This window comes from Heptranchias perlo, chromosome 8 (assembly GCF_035084215.1).
Source record: "Heptranchias perlo isolate sHepPer1 chromosome 8, sHepPer1.hap1, whole genome shotgun sequence".
Lineage (NCBI taxonomy): Eukaryota > Metazoa > Chordata > Chondrichthyes > Hexanchiformes > Hexanchidae > Heptranchias > Heptranchias perlo.
The window spans coordinates 31030493-31054139 of NC_090332.1; the positions used below are offsets into that span (position 1 = coordinate 31030493).

The 23647-nt window shown below is 38.2% G+C and overlaps 1 protein-coding gene across 13 annotated transcripts in view; it reads left to right on the forward strand.

Annotated features, from left to right (window-relative positions):
* esrrga (estrogen-related receptor gamma a) overlaps nucleotides 1-23647 on the forward strand; it is a 193358-nt gene that overhangs the window by 164687 nt on the left and 5024 nt on the right. For all 13 annotated transcript variants that reach the window (XM_067988892.1, XM_067988898.1, XM_067988902.1 and 10 more), the window contains one exon: nucleotides 22577-22846. In XM_067988892.1, the coding sequence (XP_067844993.1) occupies nucleotides 22577-22846 (270 nt within the window). The remainder of the gene's footprint in view (nucleotides 1-22576; nucleotides 22847-23647) is intronic.

Consider the following 23647-nt stretch of genomic DNA (forward strand, 5'->3'; position numbering starts at 1 on the left):
CAGCTTTGCTTTTCTAGTGAAAACCCATCAGCTTTCAGTGTGTTATCACATTACCCAACTAACTGATCAGGACTAGTTAATGCGCTTGTGATTTTGTCAAGATTTATTTTGGTGATATTCATTTGTGGGATGCATTTGGTATCTCATTACCAACTACTGTTAGTTCCGTTTGAGTTAAGAAAAACTTTGTTTATTGTTGGTGGGAATGGGAACTTGCAGGGAAGGTGAATGCCATTACCTACCCAAATTTACCCCTTTACATTCATTACCACCTCATTCATTGATGTGTGTTAAGTAAAACACATTGGCATGTGGTACCCCCCTGACAACCTTTTATAGTTAAGCTCCCTGGCTTTGAAACCTTTGTGTGTAAACTCACAGCAGTGAAAACCTACCTTTTACCTTTTGAAACTTGATGGTGACAGTAAGAGACATAAATTTCATTGACTTATACTGGACACCATTGTTATTTGTAATGAAGCAACACCAGCCATTTCATTAATTCTTTGCAGACCTGCAGCAATATTTCTGTGTACAAAATAAATCTGGTCGGTTTATCCATTTATCCACTTTTGTGACTGTTGTGAATGTCATGATCCTCCATCAAAAATCTTCTAACGCAATTGCATTGCAGCAATAACATTTCTAAGATGCAGCCCCTGTAATTTCTAAAAATAAATGTTCCCTTATGATAACACAAAAAAAATTCTATAATAATTGACAAAAAAATCTCAAATTTCCCCATAACTCTCCTCATCTCACCGTCTTCAGATCTGATTCCAGAGACCTCTGTACGAAAAAGACAGTTGGTAGAGATTGCTGAAGTAACTCAAAAAACACCAGAAGCACTGAGTTACTGAGATGAACACAGAAAAAGACCAGGCGTAATAGAGAAAGAGAGAAAAAAGAAGAGAGTAAGTGGGGATTAAGGGGGAAGAATAAAAAGCGAATTTCTTCATGTGGCCATGCACACTGGACACCTCTATGATGGACACATGAGTCACAACAGCTATAAAATCTCCCCGCCCCAAAATGTTTGCCATCCAGAATGCACAAAACTCTGCACAATAGCATCAATTGATGATTTGTACTTGACAATACAGAACAACTTGATTTAGCTACCTTGCCATACTGTTATGATGTGGTGGTAGGCACAAAAGCATAAAAACCTTTCAAAAAGGTTATTTAAAAGAACAAAACTTTTGCTTGAAGTTATCTGATGCCGCATTTGATCTCATCTTGGTTTTTGATCGGTTCATTACTATTTGTCATCTTTGGCCAATAAGTACTGAGGGTCTCTTGCAGGTAAGGCATCATCTAAATATAATATAGTTAGTTCTACCTTGCATTTTCTATAATGATCAATGGACATGTTGGCCTGATGCCATCCTGATCTGTAAATACCAACCATCAAGAAATTAAGCAATATGTCAGACTTTTCAGCACTGTCTGCAACAGAACTCTCCATTCATTGGCGTAGCTAAAAAAAAATTGGCATTGTGGGGAAAACAGTTTGAAATCAGTCTGCTTGATTTTATACTGTTATGCTCTTTTGAGGCTGATATTATGGCATTTTAATGGAGCGGTGAATTGGGAATTTGATCCTGAATTAACCCTTGTTATGCCTTGTCTTGGGAATGCTTGACTGAAAACTCTTCACACTCTGATAATGTTAGCCTTCACCTTGGTGAACATAACCTTTACCCTAAAACGAAATGAAGTTAGAAATCTGACCTGACGCTCGAAACGGCCTATCTCTATTTTAAAGTGCTGGTTGGACAGAATTTAAACTCAGCAATTTAGGATTTTTCTAGCTGGCAGGCGCTTTTTTCTCATGCTGGGTAAATATAAGAACTAACGGCACTGTTGAAGATTCAGCTGAAAAAGACATAGTTTCATTTCTGACGGTGTTCAAGGCAAGAGACAAACGTGTGAGCCACATAGCCTCTGATGAAATATTATTTAACAGTGATTGTGAATTAAGAAATTGGGTTATGATAAAATCAGCAGGCTCTTCTGATGTGAAGAAAGAGCATTAAAGAAATTGCTTTGATTAATTCTGTATCACAAAGCGCTTAACTCAGCTGTGTCCACAACAGAGGCAAATATTTAAAGAAAAAATAAAATTACTTTATCAGTAAATAGAATTAGGCTACCCACGCTAATAAAGCTGCTGAACAGAAAGCGGGCCGTTATGAAATTTGAACAGTCCTTATCTGACAAAGCACAATGAAATTAGACAGCACTTGACTTCAGTCATTTTAAGTTAGAGTGGAATGAGTGGGTACAAGAGATGGTGGCTGTGCCCTAATAGCCCTTTACTATGACAGGGCCCCCACCATTAGTATCCTTTTATATTCTCTGAAATTGCTCATGCTTCCTATTCTGGCTCCTATCTGCCTGCCTACTTCTTTTTTTCTCTCTTTCAATTTTGTACGTGCTTGGATAAGCGCGTGCTAACACAATATGATTGAGCTGTAAAATGGAATCCTGTCGGCTTTAATCTCTTTTATGTAGATACTGTGGTACTTCCACACTCTGCTTCATCCAGTCTATTGTAAGATGCACAGAATGGACCAGAGAGTAATGTAGACTGAATCAAATATTGAAGCTAGGTTTCACACATATGATAAAAAGATTATCAAGGCTGCAGTCAGACGTATTGTTGTACTTTGTGTTGGATTAGAATTTTCGCGTGTTACCACATTAACAACATGCTGGAGGTACTTACTCAGGCATTGCTACGACAGCACTCCATACTTCATCCTCATGTTAAAAGAACTAGTATCTCTTTTTGCCCTCTGTAAGCTGCATTCAACTGCTGTGACACACTAAAACTGCCTGACATCCTCTTACAGATATTTTCTCCCTATTTAGTGCTTGAACTTTCCTATTTTCAGAGTTCTACTCTCCAAAGTCTTTAATATCTTAACTATCTCCCGCGCCCAATCTCCCCCAGAAGTGCGCAGGCTGCCAAATTGGAAGTTGTCGCCTTCTAAAGGTGCAGGGCGCCCATGTGAAACAGGCATTAGGCGCCTTACATATGCAAATCGTTGTAAGCACATGATCAAAGTTGGACAGAAAATAGGCGGAGCTCCTCCTAGCTTTACAAAAATACTGCAGGCCATCTCGGTGTCAGAGCCGGTCAGAATTGATCAGGGCCTGACCACCTTGCTGTGTTGGGTTGCCTGATTGATGTCCCAAGCTTGGTCTTTTAATACAAATGAGGTTTGAGGCCCAATTTCAATCAGGCCGACCTCTTCGGGCATGCAATCAGATTGTGCCACCCATTTCGCACAGGATAGCCGCGTGAATTGAATTTCTCCCCCCTTGCATGGTATATAGCACTTCTTCACAGATGTCTCAAGTACTTTTGAAGTACTCTTGAAGTATAGTCACTGTTGTTATGCAGGCAAATGCGTTAAGTTGCACTTCCTACAAACAGCAAATGAGATGAATGACCAGTTAATCTGTTTTCTTTTTGATTGGGGGAGGAATATTGGCCAGGACATAAGAAGGGGAGTTTCCCCATTAGTAGCCTCTTTAAAAAAAAAATCAATTGAAAGGAATTATGATAAACCTAAGTGTCCTATTATGTGTGTCTTTTGTCTCCGTTTAATATTTTTGTTTAAAAAGTGATTACTTATGATATCATCAGAAGAACTGGCTTTGAGACATTATTGAGTCCAACCACATGAAGGAGTTCATTTATCATCAGTGCATAAAGTAGTTTACCCAGGCTGCTTTAGTAATCATATAATTTTAATTGTATGTTTTAATTTGATTCATTAGTACTGCCAAGAGTAATTATTCTTGCCAGCCAGTTTCCCCCAATGATAACCATAGTCGATGTTTAAAAAAGCTTTTCAAAAACTTAACAAATGCAAAAGGACGTTATCAGATAATACTTGAGAACTTTTCTTTGAAAAGCTGTACTGATGTCAATGTTCCCACCTTCAGAAAAAGCTAGTCATAGTAACGAAATAGAAGAATGTACGCTGTTTATTCCAAATGGAGCGCTTCATTTTAGACCTTCATTAAGAAACCCAAGTGACTGAGTTGTCTGTTGTGAGAAGGTGATATTTTTGCATGCTGCTGTTAGTGGTTTCCAGGCCATGGACAGGAAATGGATCCTAACAGCAATAACAGAATGTAAATTTAAAAATGATGTCATTATCATTAGCTGCATCACAGAAGGTAAAGTTAAAATTTGAAATACAAACTATCTGTGTACAAACCTTCCCCACATGACTTTATTACTTTTGAACACATCATTACCTTCCTTTCCTTCCTCTTCCTCTTCCCATACCAAGCCTCCATGTTTGGTCATAGCCTCTATCAGTGTTGGTCTGTGCTTAACCAATAGGAGTTGAATGAGGCTGACCAGGGTTGATTTGACCTCCAATTTTCCCTCTTCCTCAGCAGGAAAATGTCCCACTTCTATAGCTTGGTTGATATTGTGGAAATTGTATTACAAACTTTTTGGCTATACCGCTCCATTGCACAGCCTAGTCGGAATACTACTGCAGTGGGAAGCTGACCCTAGAAACCCTCAGAAAACATGCTTTTCCTTATTGTTTTACTGTATCCAGCATTGGAACTGATTACATTTGGAATGAGTCTTAATGGATCATTAACTTAAATTTCATTAGTCTTTCTGTAGGCTAATTTCACTATAAAACACACTCATTTTTAGAAACAGTAAAACAGAAATTTTCACCTATTTTGTTAAAATTTCTGACGGTTACTAGTAACCAGGAAAGGTGTAAATGCTGTCTGTGCTGACCAGTAAAAGCATAGCATATGTTCACAAGTAAATTAGAGTTTTAACTGTGTGAACTGGAGACTGATACCCCAGTTACATTGCACCAAGCCCTTTATCGCTGCACCTTTTAATAGCAGTTTGGGTACATAACCATGTCCGCTGCCTGCTCACACCACTATTGAGCAGGGAAGGCAGAGTTTCATAGATGCAAATTCATGCAAAGAGTGCTGCTCATTGACCCCTGGCTGCCAATGAAACTTTGAAAAGAGCTGACTACTAGACCCTATCATTGGAAATTTGTCTGTGCACCAACCACAGTATAACTGCAGCTGATGCTGAGCGCTAACAGTGCAAAACCACTGCAGTGTTAAGAGGTACTAGAAAGGCTAGCTATACTTAAAGTAGACAAAGTCACCTGGTCCGGATGGGATGCATCGTAGATTGCTGAGGAAAGTAAGGGTGGAAATTGCGGAGGTACTGGCCATAATCTTCCAAACATCCGTAGATATGGGGGTGGTGCCACAGGATTGGAGAATTGCAAAGGTTACACCCTTGTTCAAAAAAGGGTGCAAGGATAAACCCAGCAACTATAGGCCAGTCAGTTTAACCTCAGTGGTGGGAAAACTTTTAGAAACGATAATCCGGGACAGAATTAACAGTCACTTGGACAAGTGTGGATTGATTAGGGAAAGCCAGCACAGATTTGTTAAAGGCAAATCGTGTTTAACTAACCTGATAGAGATTTTTGATGAGGTAACAGAGATGGTAGATGAGGGCAATGCAGTTGATGTGGTGTACCTGGACTTTCAAAAGGCGCTTGATAAAGTGCCGCATGGTAGGCTTATCATCAAGATTATGGCCCATGGAATAAAGGGGGCAGTAGCAACATGAATACAGAATTGGCTGAGTGACATGAAGCGAAGAGTAGTGGTGAACGATTGTTTTTCGGACTGGAGGAGGGTTTGCAGTGGTGTTCCCCCGGGGTCGGTGCTGGGACCATTGCTTTTCTTGATATATATTAACGACTTGGACTTGGGTGTACAGGGCACAATTTCAAAATTTGCAGATGACACAAAACTTGGAAGGGTAGTAAACAGTGAGGAGGATAATGATAGACTTCAAGAGAATATAGACAGGCTGGTGGCATAGGCAGACACGTGGCAGATGAAATTTAATGCAGAAAAATGCAAAGTGATACATTTCGGTAGGAAGAACGAGGAGAGGCAATATAAACTAGAGGGCACAGCTCTAAAAGGGGTACAGGAACAGAGAAATCTGGGGGTATATGTGCGCAAATCGTTGAAGATGGCAGGGCAGGTTGAGAAAGCGGTTAAAAAAACATACGGGATCCTGGGCTTTATAAATAGAGGCATAGAGTAAAAAGTATGGAAGTCATGATGAACCTTTATAAAACACTGGTTCGGCCACAACTGGAGTATTGTGTCTAGTTCTGGGCACCGCCCTTTAGGAAAGATGTGAAGGCCTTAGAGAGGGTGCAGAAGAGATTTACTAGATTGATTCCAGGGATGAGGGGCTTTAGATACGTGGATAGACTGGAGAATCTGGGGCTGTTCTCCTTGGAACAGAGAAGGTTGTGAGGAGATTTGATAGAGGTAGTCAAAATCATGGAGGGCCTAGACAGAGTAGATAGATAGAAACTATTCCCATTGGCGGAAGGGTCAAGAGCCAGAGGACATAGATTTAAGGTGATTGGCAAAAGAACCAAAGGTGACATGAGGATAAACTTTTATACACAGCGAGTGGTTAGGATCTGGAATGCACTGCGTGAGGGGGTGGTGGAGGCAGATTCGATTATGACCTTCAAAAGGGAACTGGATAAGTACTTGAAAGGAAAAAAATTGCAGGGCCACAAGGATAGGACGGGGGAGTGGGACTAGCTGGATTGGTCTTGCATAGAGCCGGCATGGACTCGATGGGCCGAATGGCCTCCGTTGGGGCTGTAACCTTTCTATGTTTCTATGATTAGTACAGTTAAATAAATCAAGGCACACCACCATCAAATGCACAGTATAGCTAGGGTATAAAATATAAGCTTTAGCATTTAACCTTTCCATTTAGTGATTCACTGCAGAAACAATCTCCTCTGATATCTAATGCTGAATGTTCTGAAGTACAATTAGAGAATTGTAGTGAATCCAACAGCAGTCCCCAAATCACAGCAATCTGATTTTAAAGATATCTATTTCTGAAGACCTTTTTTTGTCATTGCCCTCCAAGGTAAGCATGTGAAAAGTCCTGCTCATGTGAACATTTTTTTCTTGGAGGAGGAATGCAGTATTCTTCTTACAAATCTTAATTGTAGTCTCTCAATAAACAAGGAAATTGTTCAATTGAATCAAAAAACAAGAGCGTTTCTTGATGCATTAAGTATTAAATCCAATGAATTGTGTTTCTACTGTATTCCTGTTTTTAATGTTGTTGGAATTTCTTACAGGACATTTTCATTCTGCTTTGCATCTCTCTTAGCTTCTTACTGGGTTTCAGTAAAACTCCAGGATTCAAAATAATTACTATTTTTGCATTGACAGGAGTAAGTTAGAAATTCAAATCATTTCACAGATATTTATATATACACATATGCATACAGTCAGTAAACGCAAATGTGCAGGTTTTGGGAGCAAACATGTTGCTTTAGTTGTCAAAGGGTTAAATAAGTTAACTTAAGGTACAGTTATGCTACAAAAGTTACCTGCCTTTACTGAGCTTTTAGGAGAGAAATTAGTTGTAAAGATTCTTTGTGAATGTTGTCCCATGTATTTTTTTAGAAAACGGAAGTACTTTAGAAGGGATGGTTAAGGAGCTTGGAATTTTGACAGCTCTAAATTCCATTAAACAAAAAAGGAATATTGTCTCCTTAGCCTGAACAAACAAGCTGCCACACATTTTTTATATCTATTTCCTCTTCACTTGAAAGCGTTGTTTTTCAGCTGTTTTTCCAGAGTGTCAAAGTCAATTTAATGCATTTCACTATGCTGAATAAATCAGAACCGAAATCCTGGCTAAAAGTGAAAATTTGATTTGCTAAAAGGAGCTTAGGGCAACTATTAATCAATACATCCAGAGTGTCAGTGCTGAGGCCCTGATGGACAGTGATGCATTTGGATATTGGTTGAAGCAGATGGAGGCTTGCTGGAGAGGGTTGTGGCTGCTGGGGTGTTCCTGGTAAAGTCACATTCAATTCCATAGAGAGCTTGTCATCACCTGAGCTGAAACAAACCTTTCTAAATCAGCTGCTCATCAATTTAAGCAGCCCAATCTCCTTAGCAAGTGTTCTAGATATTGCTACTCTTGTTTATTATACTGCACTCTCACTTGTTCCATTCACTCAAAGTGCACTTTTTCTTGCTGCCTATTTTGTTCACCGTTTCCTCCCAACCTCAGTCTTTTGAGTGTTAAAGGAAGGGCAGTGCAGCTTAATTCTGGATTGTCTCTTTGATTTTGAAAGGATTTTTGTAATTGTTGATTAAAACCAAAACAAACAATGAACAAGTAACGTGGCTAATGAGAAGTTATCAACAGCACAAGACTACATAAATTGGCCATTTCCATATATACATAAAGAAGAATTTAATAGAACAGTAATGTCACTGCCCAGAGATTTGAAAGAAAAAGCAAACATGTATTTCACTGGTATGGAAAGAAGCTGTAGAACCTATTTGGGCTAAGTATCAAAATCTCCAAGTACACAGTAATCATTTCTCCTGCCCATTTGCTTCAAATACATTCCATTGTTATCCTGTGCTCTACGGCTGCTTTTGCTTGCAGAATTGTTCATTGATTTATTTCTTTTAACCCCCATAGACTTCTAAAAATTCTTCTGTACAAATTGATCTGGCTATCCAATTCAAATAAAACTTTAAATTGTTAAAGGATTTCACAGCAGCTGTCACCAGATATAGTTTTTTCCCAGCAGTTCCTTTTGTTCTTTAAATCTGTGAAACCTCTGTGTATGATCTCACAAACTGACAAGCTGTGAAATCAACCATACTAATAGAGCTGCTTATAATTGTGTACTGAGGAAGCAAATAAACACTTTTAAATATAATGGTCACCAAGAGTTGTATCATTTAGTTTGTGATTACTATTATATCCAGTTACAATCATCCCAAACCAAAAGACATTTTCACTCCTGTAGGATTCTTAGATCCCAGTTTCTAAACAGAAAAGATTGATAATTAAAATGATGAGATAACACATTGGCACAATGTAATGGGGTTCCAATTTGCTGTGTCACAGAGTGGTAGGATGTGGGGCTGTTCCTGCAGTTTTCCCAAGCAGGGAGGTCCTGTTCTCAGTTGTACTGATGGAGAGGCTGCGAGTCAAATGCCAAGTGTCTTTCCAAAAGGAACAAGGGAAAATCATAGTTCATGTTCAGATCGCATTCATATTAGTGGGAAGGAGGGATGGGGTGGGGGGGTTGCGGTGGTGCTAAGGTTATACCTGTGAGTAGTTCAAGTGCATGACCTGATCTAGTTACCTGAACAACGTAAGTGTTAATGTGTCTTTAATGCACTACTTTTTACAGCTAAGGTGGATCTGCACCTGCTTAACCTACATGAGAAAGGATTAATTACCAGTGCAGAACAGTATTAAAATGAGTCAGCACATTTCTGGCAAGGCACATGTTGACCTGGCTAGAGACAGTCTAGCGAATGAGGATAGTAGGGTGTTAATGGCAAGCTTGGCTTTACTATAAGTGGGAGTCAGCAGTTTTAAACCAGCCTGCTCTAATTCCCCTGTAACAACCAGATCATTTGCAAAATTGGGACATTCCAGACTATTTTCTTGGTACTCCCACTATGGGAACATGAATGCTAATTGAAACTGGGCTTATAACTCAGTTGTTCTGTTTGGGAGTCCAGTGCTTTGTCATTTTAACTGCAAGATCTTAGTTATTCTGTTTGTGTATTCCCAGTTACATGAATATTGAGATTTAAATTTGGCATTTGTACAGTTATTGGCATAAATGAGGTTACTGTACTTTTAAAATAAAAATATTAAGATCTTAAATATTTTGACCTTGGTTAATAATTTTTCATGTTGTTGCACATTTACCATAGTATCCATGCAAATACTTGGCTCCCAGTGATTGTGTTATAATGAGGCGCTGTGTATTTAGATCTATAAATGTTTAAAATTATTGTGGTTTTTAATGGTGCAGTCAGATTTAATATTCAGTATTACCCGGTTGGCTCACTAAGTAAGAAAGTTATGGGTTCAAGCCCCAGTGCAGGACTTAAGCACATAATCTAGGCTGACTTCAGTGCAGTATTGAGAGAGTGCTGCTTTGTTGGATGCACTCTTTCACATAAGACATTAAACCAATTTGCCACATTTGCCTACATAACAGTGACAATATTTCAAAAGGTAATTCACTGGCTGTGAAGCACTTTGGGATATCCTGAGGACATGATAGGTGCTATATAAATGCAAGTTTGTTCATTTGTTCTCTTTATTTTATTAGCACATTTTCTCAGCACTATTTGTATGCTGCAAACATTTTTACTATTGTGCTATTTTTGTTTTCCAGTTTAAGTGCCTAGCATTTAAATCCACATAAAGAACATCTTAATATTTACTTTGGTTGTTTTATTATTGCATGAATGTGGATTATTTCAATTGATAGTATGAAAGTTGTTCATGAACAGTGGAGTAATATCCATTGAATATGATAGCACATGGGGCTATTTAAAATCCAGCAACATACCATGTAATTAAACATGACTGACCTGCTCACCCGGCAATAGTTTACTGATATCCCTGAAAAGAATAAAGTAATTATTCTGTTTCATTGAAGAGTTTCTTTTATTTTCAGTAACTCCAATACAATTTCCCTTCCTTTCTTCAGCCATGCTATCCCAGGATCCTGTAGATGCATACTACTGGTTGTGTCCCATACCTAGTCTCCAATAATGGTGTATGTCTGAATCCATCTGGCCCAATTGTTGGATCCTAGTCCAAAGAAAACAAGTACTCTTAAATAATCAGATTTTATTAAAAGAACAGATATGGTCCAAAGTACAGGCATAAACAGAATACTGCATGTGTTCATCTGTTTAAACAGAACATCTAAAGAAAGAAAGATTTGAATTTATATAGCGCCTTTCACAACCTCAGGATGTCCCAAAGTGCTTTACAGCCAATGAAGTATTTTTGAAATGTAGTCACTGCTGTAATGTAGGAAACGTGACAGCCAATTTGTGCACAGCAAGGTCCCACAAACAGCAATGCGATAATGACCAGATAATCAGTTTTAGTGATGTTGGCTGAGTGATAAATATTGGCCAGGACATTGAGGAGAACTCCTCTGCTCTTTGAAAATAGTGCATTGGGATCTTTTACATTCACCTGAGAGGGCAGACGGGGCCTCAGTTTAATGTCTCATCCGAAAGATGGCACCTCAGACAGTGCAGCACTCCCTCAGTAATACACTGAAGTATCAGACTAGATTTTGTGCCCAGAGATTTTGGCACATTAGATATATGAACAAGATAACAAGGAGGAAACCGGAAAACTTTGTTGGTTTTAGTCGAATACACTCTTAGCAAAATTTCTCCTCTCCCTCCCAAAAAAAAGAAATCAATAATCTGCAATGTTACTTTTAGAGATACCTAATGGAAATAGTATTTCTTAGTGACGTAAGAGCCTCAGGATACAGGATAGTGGGCAGGGATATTTCTTGTATTAATAGTAGCAAGGGCAGGGTACTTACCCCTGCAAAGAAATAGCATTAAAAACTGTCTCACCTAGTCCTTCAGTTTATTTTGATTGCAGATAATGGGGAGCACATTGAATTATCTTCAGTACTGTAAGAATTTTTTAATTTCTATTTAGACCGTCCTTTTAAAAAAAAATTAATGTCAAGATATGCAATTTTTTTAAAAAAGAAAATAAGGTTGTGGACTCTGACAGATGGAGCTAATGATATACTGCCTTTTTCACACCATTCAACATTGCTTTTAGACAAGACTCTCTTTTTAAAAAAAACACAGCTCTGAAATTAGAGCAGCCTAGCTACTGATGATGGCCTTTATAAATGGTAACAAACACAGCTGGCTTGACAGTATATTGCCAAGATAGTTAGAATGTAGCGGGTAAAAAAAATAATTTTCATTAGAGAAGCGTTTTGTCTGCGTAGTGGCAAGAAATGCTTTTCTGAGGCTGCTTAGTCAGGGATATCAGCCTGTTGGCAGGGAGTGATTGCCAGACGAAAAACAAGGTATTATTGCACATTTTTCCCTCTTATTAGTTTGATTACATTTGCAAATCAAATCAATCCATCAGTCGTGATCAGCTGTGTTCAGAATTCAAGGAATGGTAATCTTCTTCTAATAAGATGCAAATGTGTCACATCGGTAAGTAACCAATAAATCATTGGTGTGTCATTGGCAATCATTAAATATCAGAATGAACAGTCAATTTTTAGTATTTTCAATTTGCGATATGCCTCTGGAATATAAAGATAGATGGACGTAATTACACAAACCAAACACTATTTCAGTTCATTCCAGACAGCAAATTTACTGTAAGGAATAACTTGGCTGTCATCACAGTACATTATTCCTCACAGTTCATGCAAAGTTCACAGACAAGCATGAAATGGCCATTTCTTTCCCCAATAACTGCTCAAATGGGCCATCCTTTCCATCAGAGAACAAGCAGGCAGGGCTGGCAGGCCTTGGAAATGGAATTGGATACGAGCTGTCTGAGTCCACTAAAGTATTATAACCTCTGCACATCAGCAGATGGGAGCGATGCATCAGGCTAAGCAGGGATTCCAGGGCGAGGGCAAAGAGGAGCTGGCATTTCTGACAAAAGCCCATAGGCTTCTGTATCAGACAACTGTGTGGGATTAGGTGTGCCAAGCAATGCATTTTTGTTGTTGTCTAAGAGACTCAATCCACATTTTCTGCCCCTATTGCTACTGGTAAAATCTACCCAATTATTAATATTTAATACAGTTTGATTCCTGAAATAGACCCCATACTCTTATTATCATCTTTTTCCAAAATGTATTTTTTTTACCAGGGTTTGATTATAATATGACTACACTCGTTGAGTACCACTGGTAAATCACAAAGTGCCACAGCAACCTATTACCCTAGATAGAACAAAACACATGAACTGAACAAGTGGCTCATCTGAGAAAAAGGAGAGGGATATCCATATTTTATAACCTACATTAATTTGACCAGACATAGAGAGAGGGATTCCATTATGAATGGTCTTTTAGAAAGGGCTGTTACTTAATTGTCTATTCCTGCTTAACCAATATTTCCAATGTTTAAGCTACACATATTGGGTAAATATTAGGCGCTTCATTTGTTTGCTCTCTTTCCTAGCTTACTGTTGATTTTTTTTTTGGTGGGGGTAGAGGGATGGGTTAATAGAATAATCACATTTTCCTGGCTGCGATAAAGCATCATTTCAAAGCTAGCTGGATGAGAAAAAAATTAGAAAACTTATTTGTTGGGGATATCATGTAAATGATTATCTTTTGAACAGTTGTACACTTGCAGAAACATATTTTCATAAGGTTCTTTCTATGTAAGGCACCTAATTTCTACAAACGACAGTAAAACAGCTTGAACCTGTACATATACTTCTAATTACTGGTGAGGTTTTTGTCGACTTTCAGAGTCCGAAGTTTTACTGCAGTAATGCATAGAAATGACTCACCAGGGAATATTTGCTGTACATTTTAATAAAGGGAAAAAAACAATAGGAACAGTATATACACAGTTGGCCCATTCCCTCGTAGCAGTGTTAGCTTTTGTGAAGAGGATCCCCATCTCTCAACACATTTGTTACTGTCATACTCCTGGGGTCTGTAGAGTTCTTTTAAAAAAAAATTGCTGAATTAGCTGAAAGGAGCTATAGACTTCAAGAACAAACCTACTGGGGCTGCTGAGGGAAGAAGAAAGAGTAAAACACGACACAAGACAGAGCAACTAACAGATAGCTGGAGAGGGATGCCCTAATGCACAGCTGCTGCCTCCCCTAGACAGCTCATCCTCTTCTTTTGTCAATTCAAGGCATTGTGGTTGCATTTGTGCAGGGATTTATAGTTTATCTTTATCTATTGCTTCATCTGTAGGTAGCTATTATAGATGCCTGGGCTGGTTATTGTTTGGGGGTGATGGATCTGTCTATACTTCATCAAAGAAACTGGAGTAGCTAAAAGCCATTGGGTGAAGCTTATGATGAAATACGAGCCATCAGCCTCAGTAATGGCTGTAAAATTTCATAATTACATGTCCTTTATTACATTGCATAATGATCCTGAAGCAGTATGAAACAATTAATTAAGATTTTGAACCATGGCTTTTTTGAAATTAAAAGGTACTCGGTCTGTGAAATGGGGAAGTGGCTTTCCTTTAAAGCATGAAGGAGACGGGTGTTCAGGGAATCTGATGTATTGAGCCTAGATTTGTAAGATGCACTGAACTAAGGAAAATTCCTCTCGAGCAATCATAAATGAAGTATTTTCTACAAAATGTAGTGTCATAGTACCCCAGATTAGACTTGTCACATCTGCCATTTTCCACAGCTATTTGCCTCATTCAGTGTTTTTGGTGTAGCTGATAAGAAATTGAGTGACTTGTAAAGTGCAGACATTTTAAAAACTGTTCTTGTTTAGTGTTTCTTTCTAAAGACTTTATCAGTATCAAAAATGGAATGCTGAAAAAATGCATCAAAATGTTTGATTTTCCTTACTTTCATGCTGTGCATGTTTTATACAATAGAAACCTTCCAATTCAGAATAGTGAACTTTTCTTAAAAAGTTTATTCTGTTAATGTGCTTTAATATTCTACAATATTACAAGTGGTAGACTTCTGGTACTATTTTAATATGCCACAGCAAAGCATTTCAATACACGATTAAGAGTTTAATAAATAAAAACAATATCATGTTGTAGAGAGTGCTATTTAAAGAATAGTTTTTAAAATAATATTCAGCAAGATAAGAAGTAATTGGAAGTGAACAAATAAAGATTGTTACTCAGTTGGTTACCGTGTAGGCTGGATTTACTATGGTTGAGGATTGGATTTTCTTTGTGTGTTTATGTTCATTGTCTTACTCCTAAAGTAGTAATGATGCTGCATACATAAATTCACAATACTGTTTGAGAAATAAGAAATGAGAATAAACTAGATAAGGCAAATAAAATGGTCTATTTCATGCTATAAAGCCTAAAGCTGGCAATGGGACAATGAACATCAGGTGATCTGATTGGATAATTTAGATTAGGATGTTGAATAAAATGGTCAACATTTGTTAGCTGTATTTTTTGGATCACTATTTGATTGGACAATTTTGATTTAGATTTAAGCAAGATAGCTGCTAAAAGATTATGTAGTTGCAGGTTATAGTGAAATTATCTACCAGATGCTCATACTTCATAGAATCATACAATGCAGGAGGCCATTCACCCCATCATGCCTGTGCCGGCTCTTTGAAAGAGCTATCCAATTAGTCCCACTTCCCTGCTCTTTTCCCATAACCCTGCAAATTTTTCCTTTTCAAGTATATATCCAATATTTAATATATTTTTGAAATTATGCAGAAATGCCTGTATGTCATTCCAGCAATTCAGTAGACAGTACCTAGACATTAGATTATTAAAAAAAGAATCACACACAGATAATGCACAAGTACCTATTGTTTACTCTTTAAAAAGCTATTATTATTCTTGAGCTGTTGCCATAAAATTAGAAAGTAATATTTTCATTTGATAATGCTGTAATACAGAATCAGTTCCTAGTGTCTGCAATTTGTTTTTATTATATTCTTGAATATTTACTTTTTGATTTAACATATTGATGGGGGAGAAGGAGAGGTGTGTGGAGAGCATGTATTTTCTTATAGTTTAAAGTAGTAAATCCTACAATCAAAGGGTTACACCAACAAAATAGAAACCTCATTAAAAAGGAATCCTGTTTTGGTGATCAAGTGGTCTTAACTAATTCTTATTTTAAAGCGGGAGGGTGAGGAATGTTCAATAATGTCTTGCTGCCATAGCATTGTGCGTAGTATATTCGTGGAAATGATGAGGAAGGAGTCAGCATCTCCTAAACAGCTTGCACCAGGGGCTGAAGGAAAAATCACACAGTTTTGAGGTAACGAGCTAGAACATTTCACTAGTGCAGAGTTATCTGATTCCATTATAGTCATTACTGGCAGAGTGCACAGGTGCCCCCCGCCCCCCCCCCCCCCAGTTACTGCCTGCACATTGCTGTGTGGATGCTGGCTGCCGGTTAGGACTAATGGTGTCATTCTTACAAAAATCCGGGTGTCGTTGGCTCTGATCACTTGTCATTCCTTAATGGAAACAAAATAGTCCTCCCAGTAAGAAGCCCAATGTCATTTCACTACCCCATGCTGTCCTAGCAATAGTCAAATGACAGAGTGATTCTCAGTAGGAGTAATTAAAATGTAAATATTGATATTTTATTATTTGAAATTACTTTCCAGTACAGCATTTAATGTTGCTCCATCTGTGCAGCTCTGTTTAGTGGTCACTTAAGTGCAGCTCTGGGACATGAAGCAGCAGTTCAATCCTGTCATGTCAAAATGCTTGTTCCTGCTTAATTTTGATATCTAATTAAGTGGAAAAGTACAGTCCATACTGTAATCCAGGCATCTTAAACAGCTGCTTGGGTATATTTAGAATTAATCTTGGCTATGAATTGTCTTAATGTATGCAATTAAGAGTCTGCGCATTCCTAATTAGGTGTATTAGAATCATGCAGCTTACCATCCTGGTATAGACTTTGGGATGTCTGCCTCGAGAGCAAATGATAACGCTGCTAAATGGATTGTGATAAACATGGCAGTGTTAATGTATTTTTTTCATCCAGCATTGCTGCCGCATAGAGTTTCATCCCTTGTTTCAGTGAGATGAAAGCAGCCTCTGATAAAAGCTGAAACCACTTCAATCTGCTCAATGGCACCAGTCTACATACCACAGTATTATGTCTCTGTTACACAAGCTCAGGGGGATTAGGTGTTAAAATTGTCTAATTTTCACCATATTCACTGTCTTTTAGCAAACAGAATTATTCTATACTTATTGAACATTGGAACTATATTTGAATGTAGGCAGAAAAAATCCTGTTTCATGGAATTTGCATTATGTACGTTTTTCTAAATGCTCAATGATTCTTGGATTGAGGGCTCAAACAGAGATGTTTTCAAATCTGTGAAGACAAACTCCTTGCCCATGGCCTTATGCAGTGTAGCAAATTGTGTGACCAAATTCCAGTTTTGTTTTTTTACAAGTATTAGGAAACTTTTTTTTCCTTCTTATATCTACCCCAATCTATTGTATCATTGTATATTACAGACAAATAGGTCACTTTTCATATGTAGTTTGGCAACATATGATCAAATGATTTAAAGAAAATGCTAATGAAACGAAGTTAGCCGAGGTAGCTTAACTGATTCTGCCTTTCTCAGCTAGACGAACATATAGGTTTGATTTTCTCTCTCCCTGTCTCTTCCTCTCTCTCGAAATCACCCGTTACAGTGTGTTTTGTAAAATTCCCAGGTAGTCTGGTGGGTGCAATAACTCTACGTGTGTTCCAGTGTTCGATTATGACGAAGGGAGGCTGGGGGGGGAGAGATTACAATAGCAAAAATAATTTCTATAATACATAAAAATACTTGAACATTACATTTCCTGCATATCTTACCTAATATAGTTTCTTTGGATATAGAACTATGTTTGAACTTAATCAACAGCAAAATACTGCGGATGCTGGAAATCTGAAATAAAAACAGAAAATGCTGGAAAAGCTCAGCAAGTCAGGCAGCATCTGGGGAGAAAGAAACAGAGTTAACATTTCAGGTCGAAGACCTTTCATCAGAACTGGAAGATGTTAAAAGAGTTAAAGTTTTTAAGCAAGTACAGAGCCAGGGAGAGGGGAGAAAAGAACAAAAGGGAAGGTCTGTGATAGGGTAGAGGACAAGAGTGATTAAATGACAAAAGGGATGATGGTGCAAGGCAAGGTGTCCCATTATCACCCTCCTTGCCTTGCACCATCATCCCTTTTGTCATTTAATCACTTTTGCCCTCTATCCTATCACAGACCTTCCCTTTTGTTCTTTCCTCCCCTCCCCTCCATCCGCGCCCCCCTTTCCCCGGCTGTGTACTTGCTTAAAAACTTTAAATCTTTAACATCTTCCAGTTCTGATGAAAGGTCTTCGACCTGAAATGTTAACTGTTTCTTTCTCCACAGCTGTTGCCACACTTGCTGAGCTTGTCCAGCATTTTCTCTTTTTATTTATGTTTGAACTTAAGCTGCTTTGCTTTAAAAAAGCTTTACGAAGTCTTAAAATATTGTATAAAGTATTGTCACACGCTTCTGCTGGAGCTACATACCACAGTATTATGTCTCTGTTACACAAACTCTGGGGGATTTTTGTTTTTCTGTGGGAAATCAAAACCAGGAAGTACCATTGCAACGCTGAAGTCCATCAAAATTGATGAACTGAGATTCACAATAGAAATGCCAACACTCCCATGGGGAAATACAGGATCTCTTCTGAGACAAAGATATTGCAATGTCAACTTCCAGAATATTAGCTACTTCACTAATGTATTTTAGACAGACACTGGCTTCATGAAAAGGTGTTTGGGGAGGAGGAAGTACTGTGCCTAATTTTCATGGTGAGCATGTCATATGCAAGTAATGCATTGATCTGTTTCAGCATGATTTACATCATAAACAAAGTTTGCAAATCATTTTATTATGAAGATGTTGCCCATTTCAAACAGTTGAAAATGAATATATTGCATCTTGCCTTATTTTTATTTAGTCCCCATTCTTTAGGTCCACCACATACAAATTCTGATCAAGAAGTCAACCAGTCGGTTCTCAGGTTTCCTATACAGTTGTACAGTTGGCCACCAGAAGGTGTGCAAGAACAATGTTATTAGTTCATTGCTTCATCTTCACTTGGTGCCTTTCACATGGCTCGAGTATGACTGCAATGACATCATGCAATGGATCATATGGAGAAGCCATGCCCTACCATTCCTTGTGTTAACATTGCAATTTAGGTTGCTGGACCACCTGGGCTACAGGCAGAATAAGCCGTAAATAGTTTTCTTTTGTTGAAAAATAATATATGTAGACTGAAACGTGTTAGTGGTGGTAATAAAAGCACTGATTTACACTGAGCAATTCACTACAGGCATGTTCAAATGGATATAACTGGGAACAAGTGAGGTACAAGAATGTCAGCAAAATCTCAATCCTTCTAAATTCTTCTCTCCTCCCTGACCATGGTAAAATTAAAATAAAGAATGCACTATGTGTAGCAAGAACTTAAGCCAAGTGAAATGCAGACTGCTTGCATTTGGCTTACCAAAACCCTTTAACCCCCCCACTATCATGAACATTGATGTATTTCATGCCTGTCCCATTGAACCAGAGAATAGACCTAACAAAAAGGAGCTGGCCTGCTGATGAACAGACAAGCATGACTATTGTTCCAAATAATGAATTGTATAGTGCATCAGTTCTACCCTAGAATTAATTTAATTGTGGAAACAACTGTTCGCTTCTGGAAAGAAACATTTGGGTTTTTGTTCTAAATATAAGTGTCTTTTAAAGAGTAGCTGGCAGATATCTTTTGCCCTTCACACACTCAGATGCTTAGACTTATTCAGATGACTGAAGTGCATCACTTCACCTATCCAAAAGTGCTAAACAAGCGCCGCTGGCATTAGCATCGCTGCTGAGGCCCGCAGCAGAACTGGGAGACTTTGGAGTTTCCACACACGTAAATGTCAATACAGTGCCTTCTCCATCATCAGCACTAAATTCACTTTGATGCCTCTTTTCTTCTCTTTATTGATCCCTTCATGAGAACGTAGATTTGTATCTGTTAATTAATGCATCCTGAAACAGCGTTTGTATTAATCAGTCAGATAAGAAAAATTGGATGCCTGCGCCAACATGACAACCGTAAAAGTGCTGCCCTGATAAAATCATTGATAGGCCTCAATAAAAAAAAGTTCCTCCTTCCACTCAATAAACTAATCATCCTGCTTTTAATTATTAGACTGAAGATGTGTGTAGATTGGGAATGTGTAAATCTAATTATTTACCAACAGCAGTGGCTGGATAGGGGGAGAAAAAGCCTCATCACAGGAAGGTGCTGCAGGCCACGCATACTGACCATCTGGTACTTCTGGGGAGGTGGTAGTATGGGAGTATAACAAAAGAATGAGTCTTTTTCTGTTTCCTGGTAAATCAGATGTAAAATAACGTTCTTGTTAGCGGGTTGTACCACTATCATAAAACATTTCTGAGGAATGTTTTTCTGTATTTGGAAAGGGGGCCGTCAGCATTATCTAGCAAAGAGACCATTTGGTAGCATCCAACATGACGGCAAATTGCCAGACCCTTTCAATGTTTTCTGCTGTGTTATTTCTGAAGAGTTTAAATGGTGTAGACTTCAGATAAAAGTTGTTATATCAAAATTAGACAATCTGAACTCTTCAGAAATAGTATTATTGAAAAAAGCATGGTGAACAAGTATGTTCTATATTGCTGTTGCTATTGGTGATGACTTAGGCTGTTGAAAGCTGTTATCATAATTTGTTACCTTCCCTCCCTTCACCCCCTCTCAAATGTGCATGAACACAAACACACACATATATATACTTTGGAGGCTTGGTTAATCCCCTTTGATGATTTTATTAAGTGCTTTTGGTCAGCACTGCCAACTGGCATTCCATGGCATGTCACTGGAAGGCCAGAAAAACCACCTCAAAAGCTGTAAACCGTTCTTGTCCTGTTAACAAGATTGTAGATCTTAACAGTGAGGAGATAATAAATTAGTACTGTAGTTGGTATAAACAATAGCCTGAAAGACATATAATGAGCTGTTTGCCATTAGTGGTCTAGTTAGACAGGGATGAAGCAAACTGATTCATGTAGCGAAGCCTTCAGTCTGACAGCCTTGCCTGAACAGATGTTTTAAAATTCCCCCTCCCCTGATAAAATGGTGACGGATTTGCTATTCTGTTACCACAGCTGTGTTACCTCTATCTCACCAATAGTAAACGCAGTGTCACTCACATATATAATGCCATGGAACAGAAACAAAATTCTGTGTAAGACAAATTTGAAGGAAGGAATAAAATATAAATTATGATTTCAATCACATATAGCCTCATTTACACCGAACATTGGACTTTAAATACTCCTCCTGCAAAACAACTATGTCTAAATATTAACTTTAGATTCTATACCCACCTAAATTCATGAATTGCATCAGAATTTCTGCCCTACAATACACCTCGTTTCCAGACGAATAATATAGGGTGAACATTGAAATCACCACATTCATGATGAATGATGTTCAGGAGCCATAGCTTCCAGTCTGCAACAGGGTGAATGGGAAAAACTTCAACCAAAAGATTCACCACCACTATAGGAGGGGCCAGTATAACAGTCATCAAACAATTAAACAGAGTGGTACAGTTGAGCAATATATATTGGGCCAGAAATCGCGCAGAGCGGTGAGGCAACGCTTACCGCAGCCCCTGCAAATTTAATTAACGAAAATACATACTGTGGGCTCTGTGGCGTCCAATTGCTTGAATTTGAACTTTAAACAAAATGTGCGTTATCAACCCAGCCTCTGTGCAGCGTGAGTTGCCGCGCGGCTGGAAACGTCTGTGAGGAGAAGACACTCCCACAAAATCTGTCAGGAAGAGAAGTCACGCCACACATTCAAGCTGCATTGCTCAAGCAGGCAGGCAGACTTCATTCATTGAAAGTTAGTATTCTGAATGTCATTGTAAATAAACATTTTATTTTTTTTATATAAAAAGCCAAAGAAATAGTTGAATTAAATTAAAGAGACAGAAGGGAATAGTTTAGGGATGAGCAATAAATGCTGGCCTTGCCAGAGACGCCCACATCCCAGGAACAAAAAAAAATTAAAAAATTTTTTTTTAGATGACCAAAAACTATTTAAAATAAGGAGTAATATGAGACTCCATGTTTTAAAAGTTAATTGTTAGTTGTTTGGCAGTCATTAAGATTTACCGCATTTTTAAAACTTAGTTTAGACCAGGTATTTTTAAGCGTACCTGTTTGGTGGCGTAATTAGTTACTTTCCAGCTGGGCAGATAAGCAAGTTGGCGCTTTTTCAATGATTTTTCTGATTGCAGCATGCAATTGCCCTTTAATTTGAAGCTGTCATATCGCTGGCAAACCAATAGGAGCAAGTTCTCAATTTCCATGTTTTACTGCGCATGTCCAAACTCAGGAACTTGCCCCTTCAATTCACCACTAAAAACTGAGAGCGCTGTTGAGCTCCTCCGTTATTTCAGGCCCATTAAGATTTCATGATATTAATGTGATATTAAATATGTGATAACACTGACAGCACAAAAATAAATTTGAAATGTTTGTCATGCTGCAAAATGAGATTGTAGTAAAACCTATAAAGCTTCCTTTTATAGCCGAACCATGATTTACAGCATTTAATCAAAGAAATGGCAATCCTTGCTCATTTACTTCTCTCCTCACACACACCCAAATTATTTTCTTTGATTAACTCAGGTTTTCTTCCCTCACTCTCCACACCCCCCCCCCCCCACAAAAAAACCTCACCAGATATTGTGAGTGAATAAGTTATTTTTGATAGATGAGAAGGGGTCTTAATAGAGAATTGAAGGTAATTTGATGTTTCTTGTAATCTTAGCTATATCTTTCCACAGTGTGTGACATTGTAACATTGTCATGCCCTTTTTTTCTTTCCAGGATTCTCCACATTATCTCTGGCTGATCAGATGAGTCTCCTCCAGAGTGCCTGGATGGAAATTCTGATCTTGGGGATTGTGTACAGGTCACTGTCTTTTGAGGATGAGCTGGTATATGCTGAAGACTACATCATGGATGAAGACCAGTCAAAGTTAGCTGGGCTTCTTGATCTGAATAACGCCATACTGCAGCTGGTAAAAAAATACAAGAGCATGAAGCTGGAGAAAGAAGAGTTTGTCACCCTCAAAGCTATAGCGCTTGCTAATTCAGGTTGGCAGATTTGCTTGACTGTTGGCACAGTTTCAATAAGTCATTATCTTTCCCGCCCCCTCCCCCCAATTCTTTTAACCCCTTCTGTGTTGGTGAGTTCCCCAATGGAGCAAATATGAAAATGAAAGAGTACTTTATTTTGGTTAAATATATACTCTATTTTGTAATGAAAAGCCAAATATTTTGTCTCAAGTCCATTACTTACCTTTACTACTGTTATAAAATAAGCTAGAGTATTCATTGTTGGATAAAAGCAATTGACAATTTGTGTGAAAAAATGACATTGACAGTAACAGTTTTATATAAGATAAATCAGTTCAAATAGTTAACTTAATTCTGTTGCTAGTTTAGCAAATTCGGTCATACTGTACTGCTTCACTCAGGTTTAAGAATATGCTTTTGAAAGTAAAATCTGTTTTCAGTGAGCTAAAGTTTTGCTTTCAGTGCATTGTTACAAAGATATGGGGGGTGATTTTAAACCCCAGGAATGGGTGGGTTAGGGGCGGGTGGGAGTTGAAGATAATTATTTTTTGGGTCATGACCACAACCAGGCTTTATTTCCAGGTTTAACGTTGGTGCATAAAAGTACAGGCTTCCCACTGGGAGTGCAAAGTCTGAAAATTTTGCAGTTTCGATCCAAAAAATCAACTATTTTCAACTCCCACCCGCCCCCAACCCACCCTTTCTTGGGGTTTAAAATCACTCCCATGAAAAACAGATTTTTTTCCTACTGAATTGCATACACTCTGTACCAGCACAGAAGAGGTTAATTTTTCCAGCACGTACATTATCCACATTTGA